The following is a 7,107-nucleotide window of genomic DNA, read 5'->3' as shown; positions in this document are numbered from 1 at the left end:
AAACAGGTGCTGAAAATAAATACTAACCAGGAGGAGAGGACAGAGCCCTCGGGGGCAGGGGGTGTTTCCATCACCTTGAGTGTGTGGGGTTTGTCTTCACAGCCGTGAGAGCTGACAACCTCGTGGAGCCACGTATTCGGACACAGCAGGACTGGACCGAGTGCCTACGAGCCGGCCTCCCAGACACCTCGGGTTGCCAGAGACGTGGTGGGGTCAGGACTACGGCTGACTCCAGAGGAAAGCCATTTCCTATCGCTCAGCCTGGTCAACTGGGCACCCAGCAGCAGTTCACCCGGCCCCTGTGGACACTGACATCTGAAATCTTGTGTAAGAGCATAGCTACCCATCCATATGGCTTTTTCAGGCAAAGAGATGCTTACATTCTAGCCCAAGCAAGCAACCCACGACGTTCTGTTCTAGTGGCAGGTTGGAGAAACAAATCCTCTGTGTGGATGCCCCGGGTCCAGGCAGCCGCTCCCACGACCCAGCGACAAGCATCTGCTGATCCCAGGCAGCAGGAGCCGGGTGGCTGTGGTGGCCCTGGCCGGCGGGCAGGCTCCGGAGCAGCTGTGTCTGCAGCTGCACAGGCTGCTGTGGCGACTTGGGCCCGGGGTGTGGGGCAGGGAAGGTCACCCCCGTGAGAGCCACTCAGGCCAGTCGGGAAATGTGAGGCGGCTCCCAGGACAGAATCTGCACCACGGAGGCGTGAAGGCACAGGCGAGAATGGCGGGCAGCAGAGACCCTGGAAGGGGACACGGCACAGGCAGGAGTGAGGCTGCCTTGTTTGGTTCCCCCTTGAACGAGGGAAAAATCCTGATTCTGCCGTAATAATAAGGAAAGAAAGACGATTTTTGGTTTAAAAAGAAGCCACTCAAGGGTTAAAATAGTTATTTTAACAAAGGAAATTAATCTTCAAAGAAGCTGACACTAGCTGGAAACTCATCTGTGCCCGACAAGCCCGCACCGCGTGCCGCTCTGTCCTCGTGTCACCTGCGGTGAGCACCGCCCGCGTGGAGGAGGCATCTTTACAGTGGGGACAGTGGAGGCGGCGCTGACGGGGCTCCAGGCCACTGCTCCGGACGGGCGGGTGGCGCTCAGATGGGCGTTTCCTTCCTGTCCCTGCCGGGCGAAGGCCGAGGCTGCTCTTTGCCGCTCGGGGGCGGCTCCCTGGCGATGGGCTCGGGCTCAGCCTGGGGCTCAGGCCGGGTGCGCTGCAGCTGGAGCAGGCGGAGCTGCACCCGCAGCTCGATGATGGCCTCACGCTCCTCGTGAATCGCCTGGTTCAGATGGTTGTTCTTGATCTTGAGGGACAGGGACAACAGTGCTCACATCAGCAAGAAGGCTGCGGACAACAACTCCCGCTGACCACAGAAACCTGGCGCCACACCGGAGCTACCCGCCCTCAGTCCGTGAAGTCCAGGTGACGCCCTGCCCCACAGACCTCCCTCCTCCAGCAGGGGCGACTGCTCAGCCCTGCTCGCTCGGCGCCCTTCCCGGGTCCCATCCCTTCCTTTCCTGCCCACTCCGAACAGCCCTGTGCCGACCTGGTGGGCGGCCAGATGGGGCGGGGGCCCTTGTTCAGACCAGGGGGCTGTTCCCTTCATTGCAGCAGCCTGACCTACAGCCCGAGCGCTGAAGTTCTGGAGGACCGTTTTCCTACTCAGCATGTTCGTATGCTCTGTAAAATGCTGAGGAGGACGAGGTGCTGCCAGCTGGCCCGTCTCCCACGGCCCCCTGGCCTCGGCCCGCGGCTCTGGGGAGAGGACTCCCGAGCTGGGATCCGGCGTGGAGGTCTGTCCTGGCACCTGCCTGAGGGAGGGGAAGCCGCCCACAGCCCTCGGTCTCCTCTGTGAGGAGGGGAGGGCGAGAAGGGAGACTGGTCAGCGTGCTGCCGGCTCCCCACACTGTGTATGCCCTGCATGCTCCCGGTGGGACGCCCCCCAAAGTCCCCCTCCTCGGCCTGCCCGTCGGTTACCGACGGCAAGCAGAACACGTCTGCCGGGAGCCCCGCGCTTGCCATGACTTCAGTGCAGCCTCGGGTCCCCCGCGCCCACCTCCAGCTCCTCGTTCTGCCGCTGCAGGTCCTGCAGGATGAGCTGCAGCTCGTCCTCGTCCTCGCTCTCGCTCTCGCTCTCTGATGAGTACTCCTCGGTCTCGCTGCGGCCGTGCTGCTGGCGGCTGCGCGGGGGCGGGGACAGGGCGGGAAGCGCGTTACCGGCCAGCAGAGACAGGCCCGTCGTCTGCCTCTAGACTGACCAGCTTTCCATGGCTGCACTCGATACTGCACCGTCCTTAAGACTTAATAAAGAAGAAACTGAAGGGTCACTCTGACGCCTCCACACGGAAGGCTGAGCGCTGGCCACCTGTGCTCGCGCCGCAGTCGGCATCCCTGGAAACCAGCCCGCGGCTCTCCCTCACCTCTGGATCTCGGCGATCTCCGCTCGGAGGCGTTCCATCTCTTCTTTCTCCGAGGCGATCTGTCGGCGCAGGAACTGCTCCATGGCCAGGAGCTCCTCCTGTTCAGTCAGGATCTCATTCTCCTAAATAATGACCACTGGTGAACACCTTGAAGAGTCTGAGTCTAGGAAATGTCACTCTTTTGGGGTCTCCTGTCACCCTGAATTGTTTCACCCCATACACTAACACACAAGTTATGGGAAAGCTTGTTGTACTGCACACCCAAAAAATACCCCATTTCCCTAATGTCAAGAAAAGGCTTCTTTGAGAAAAGGTAGACTAAGTTGTTTGGGAGGAATGACTAGATTTTTCTCAAGACATAAAACGCCACTTAGGAATCCTTCTTTTGCAAAGGCTCTGCATGCTGCCAGCACACTGGGCACAAAGCAAAGTTCAAGTGACTCCGTGTGTTTTTGCTTCCCAGTCCTTTCTGAATGCCTTCCCACTGAGAATCTATTTTAGGGCCACAGTGGGCTTTGACAGTGTCACTAGGAAAGAAGGACCCAGGAGATGAGAAGCTGGTATCAGCATCGCCTGAAAGTAGATCTAGTGATGGAAAGATGTTCACAGAAGGAATTTTTCCTCACCACAAGCCACCATCTTCCTCAACCCACGTCCCCAGAGATAATATTTAAAAAACAGTAAATATTCTCCTTTAACAGAATACGCATTTCTAAAACTGATTAGCTCACCTAAGGGGATATAAATCCCTATCTGCCCAAGATCTAGCTAGCCCTTTCAACCTACTGAAAAGAACCAAAGCAGACAAAACTTAGGAGGTAACAGAGATGGAAAGCTACAGAAATTAGCTGGAGGCAGCAAAGGTCTACAGCATTTTTTCCCAAACTAACAGGTAGCGAGAGGATAAGAACCTGTGATCAAATGTGAAAGATGCTAGGGTCAAATTCTAAAGTCAACTACCCAAAGCCTCCCATGTGCATAAAGACTCTCTCTCGGAGATGTGATATCCATATTCCCCAGGTGTTTCCAAATGCAGAGAGGTTCATCCTTTACCTCAGTGCACTTAGGAAAGCTACTGTTCCAAGAAATACCAGACTGAAAACTCTGAAATAAAGACATATTTGGGACTTGATTCTCTCTTCAGGGGAGAAGAGTTATACGTCCCTGGTAGGCAAAACAATGTATTTTCAGAAGTGACAAAAAAGGATTGAAACTTGTAGGGCTTTAGGTATCCCACATACGTGAGTTTCTGGGAGCACTGACTATGCTGTCAGAGCCTAAAACTTCATTCCTTTCTGGTTAAACTCTGGGAATTTCCAGAACAGAATAAGGTTGAGTGAGAAATTCAGAAAGAAAAGAGCTCATCTTTAGCTCTCTGCCTGGAAATACAGTAGAAACTCAAGAGCTCTTTGCCAAATTGATTAATGAATAATCGAACAATTCATCTCCAACAACTGACTTTCATCGGCAAAGAATAAAATATCTAAAAGGTGTTATTAGCAACGACTATCAGCTAAAATCTGTTACATTTCAAGGATCTCAAACTTTGTGACATCAGGAAGAACAAATTTAAAATACTGAAGTCCAATCTCATTAATATGGAACAACTAGACTAATTTGTAAATTAGAGGAAATACCTATAACTCAAGACCTGTGTGTGAGTGAAATGAGATGAAATAAAACAGCTAGAACAGTCTCCAGTAAGAAGCAATCACTCAGTACAAAAGGTAGTTTCTTCCTCCAGCTGAACATTTACGCAAACACTACATAAAGGTAGGGCCAAATACAACAAGTAAGCCCCTCTAAAACCTCTAAATCTTCTCATAAGTTTGGTTAGAAGATTCATACCTCTGTAGTTGAGCTTCTCAAATTATAATATAAAATGACCATCAGCAGTCTGGCAACACACTCCTGAACAACCAATGGGTCAACGAAGAAATCAGGTATTATCTTGAGACAAATGCAAATGGAAGCACAACATACCAAAACTTAAGGGATGCAGAAAAAGCAGTTTGAAGAGGGAAGTTTATAGTGCCAAATGCCTACACTAAGAAAAAAGATTTCAAACAGTGTATACCTCAAGGAACTAGAGAAAGAACAAACTAAACCTAAAATTAGCAAAAAGAAGAAAATACTAAAATCAGAGCAAAAATAAATGAAATGGAGACGAGAAAAGCAATACCAAAGGTCAATGAAATGAAGAATTGGTTTTTTAAAAGATAAGCAAAATTGACAAACCTTTACCTAGATTTAGAGGGGACTTAAATAAAATTATAAATGAAAGGGAAAACATTACAGCTGATACCACAGAAATACAAAGAATTATAAGATACTACTATGATGCCAACAAACTAGATAACCTAGAAAAAATGGGTAAGTTTTTTTTGTTGTTGTTGTTGTTTTGAGTCCCTCTATTTGCCATTTCTTCCTGGGTAAGTTCTTAGAGGCATTAAAACCCACCAAGACTGAATCATGAAGAAATAGAAAATCTGAACAGACCAATAACGAGTAAAAAGATTGACCCAGTAGTCAAAAACCTCCCAACCAAGAAAAGAGCAGAACCAGATAGCTTCATGGGTGAATTCTACCAAACATTTAAAGAAGAATTAACACCAATCCTTCTCAAGCTCTTCTGGACAATTGAAGAGGCAGGAACATTCCCAAACACATTTTACGAGGCCAGCATCACCCTCGTGCCAGAGCCAGATTACACCACAAGAAAAGAAAGAGGCCACTATCCCTGATGCACACACATGCAAAAGTCCTCAAAAAACATGCTAACAAACCAAATTCAACAATACATTTAAAAGATCATACACCACGATCAGGTGGGATTTATCTCTGGGATACAAGGATGGTTCAACATAACACAAACCAATAATGTGATATACCACATTAACAAAATGAGGGATAAAAATAGTATTGTCACAAAAGATTCAAAAAAGCATTTGACAAGATTCAACATCCTTTCATAATAAAAACTCTCAACCAAGTGAGTATAGAAGGAACATACACAGTGACATGATATGCTCATATGACAGGCCCACAGATAACATTATACCCCAGTGAAAGGCTGAAAGCATTTCTTCTAAGATCAGAAAAAAGACAAGATGCCCATTCTGTTCAATATAGTACTGAAGTCTTAGCCAGAGTAATTAAACAAGACATAAAAGGTATCCAAACTGTAAAGAATTAAAATTGACTGTTTGCAGATGACATGATCTTATACACAGAAAACCATAAAGATTCCACCAAATAAGTGTCAGAACTAATAAATTTAATAAAGTTGCAGAATACAAAATCAACATACAAATATCAGTTGCATTTCTATATGCTAACAACCATCTCAAAAAGAAATTAAGAAAACAATTCCATTTACAATAGCATTAAAAAAAGGCAATAAATTTAGATATCCCACGTTCATGGATTGGAGGAAATAATGTTAAAATTTCCATACTACCAAAGTGATCTACAGATTCATTGGAATCTCTATCAAAATTCCAATGGAGTTTCTCACAGAAATAGAAAAAACAATCCTATAATTCATACAGAACCACAAAAGACTGTAATAAATAGCCAGAGCAATCTCTCTCTCTCTCTCCCTTTTTTTTTGCCAAAGCAATTAAACGAGATGAACAAAGTTGGAGGCATCATCCTACAATCAAAACAGTGTGGTACTGGCATAAAAAAACAGACGTATACACCAATGGAGCAGAACCGAGTCCAGAAATAAATCCACACATTTGTGGTCAACTGATCTTTGACAACGATGCTACTACACAATGGAGAAAGGACAGGCTCTTTAATAAATGGTGTTGAGAAACTGGTTTTCCGCATGCAAAAGAGTGAAAACGAATCCTTACCTTATCTCACTCCATACACAGTAATCACCTCAAAATGGAGTAAAGACTTAAATATAAGACCTGAAACCATAAAACTATTAGAAGAAAACATAGGGAGAAGGTTTCTTGGCATTGAGTCTGAGCAATAATTTTTTAGATATGACCCCAAAAGCACAAATATACAATAGACAAATGGGACTGCATCAAACTGAAAAGCTTCCACATAGCAAAGGCAACAAAGGAGTGAAGAGACAACCTATGGAATGAGAGAAAATATTTGCAAACCCTACATCTGATAAGGAGTTTACATATATATAAAGAACTCAAACAACTCAATAGTAAGAAAACAAACAACCCAATTAAAAAATGGGCAAAGGACCTAAATAAACATTTCTCAAAAGAAGACATACAAATGGCCAGATATATGAAAAAATGCCCAGTGTCACTGATCATCAGGGAAAAGCAAATCAAAACCACAATGAGATAACACCTTCCACCTGTCAGAATGGCTTTTATCAAAAAACAAAAGATAACAAGTGCTGGCGAGGATGTGGAGCAAGGAAACCCTTGTGCTGTTTTAGTGGGAAGGTAAATTGATGCAGCCACTATGGAAAACAGTATGGAGGTTCCTCCAAAATTACAAAATAGAACTATCACATGATCTAGCAATCCCACTTCTGGATATATACCCAAAGTAAATGAAAACAGGATATTGAAGAAATATCTGCACCCCCATGTTCACTGCATTATTCACAATAGTCAAAATATGAAAAGTACCAAATGGTCAATGGATCAATGAATAAAGATGTGATATATATATATATATATATATATATTTATAGTACAC

General features: G+C 45.9%; 1 protein-coding gene across 5 annotated transcripts in view; it reads right to left on the bottom strand.

Moving 5' to 3' along the window:
* Positions 1-873: 873 nt before the first annotated feature.
* The window catches only part of RALBP1 (ralA binding protein 1), a 44,175-nt gene continuing 37,941 nt past the window's right edge, over positions 874-7,107 (bottom strand). For 2 of the 5 annotated variants that reach the window (XM_060121509.1, XM_060121511.1), the window contains 4 exons: positions 2,419-2,540; positions 2,055-2,178; positions 1,545-1,847; positions 874-1,301 (listed from right to left, as the gene is read on the bottom strand). In XM_060121509.1, coding sequence (XP_059977492.1) covers positions 1,095-1,301; positions 1,545-1,847; positions 2,055-2,178; positions 2,419-2,540 — 756 coding nt within the window. In that variant the 3' untranslated portion in view covers positions 874-1,094. The other 3 variants (XM_060121508.1, XM_060121507.1, XM_060121512.1) reach the window with 2 other exon arrangements.

The sequence above is a fragment of the Lagenorhynchus albirostris genome, chromosome 14 (genome assembly GCF_949774975.1).
Source record: "Lagenorhynchus albirostris chromosome 14, mLagAlb1.1, whole genome shotgun sequence".
NCBI lineage: Eukaryota > Metazoa > Chordata > Mammalia > Artiodactyla > Delphinidae > Lagenorhynchus > Lagenorhynchus albirostris.
The sequence above is the reverse complement of the archived record's forward strand: the minus strand, read 5'-3'. Positions and strand labels throughout refer to the sequence as shown.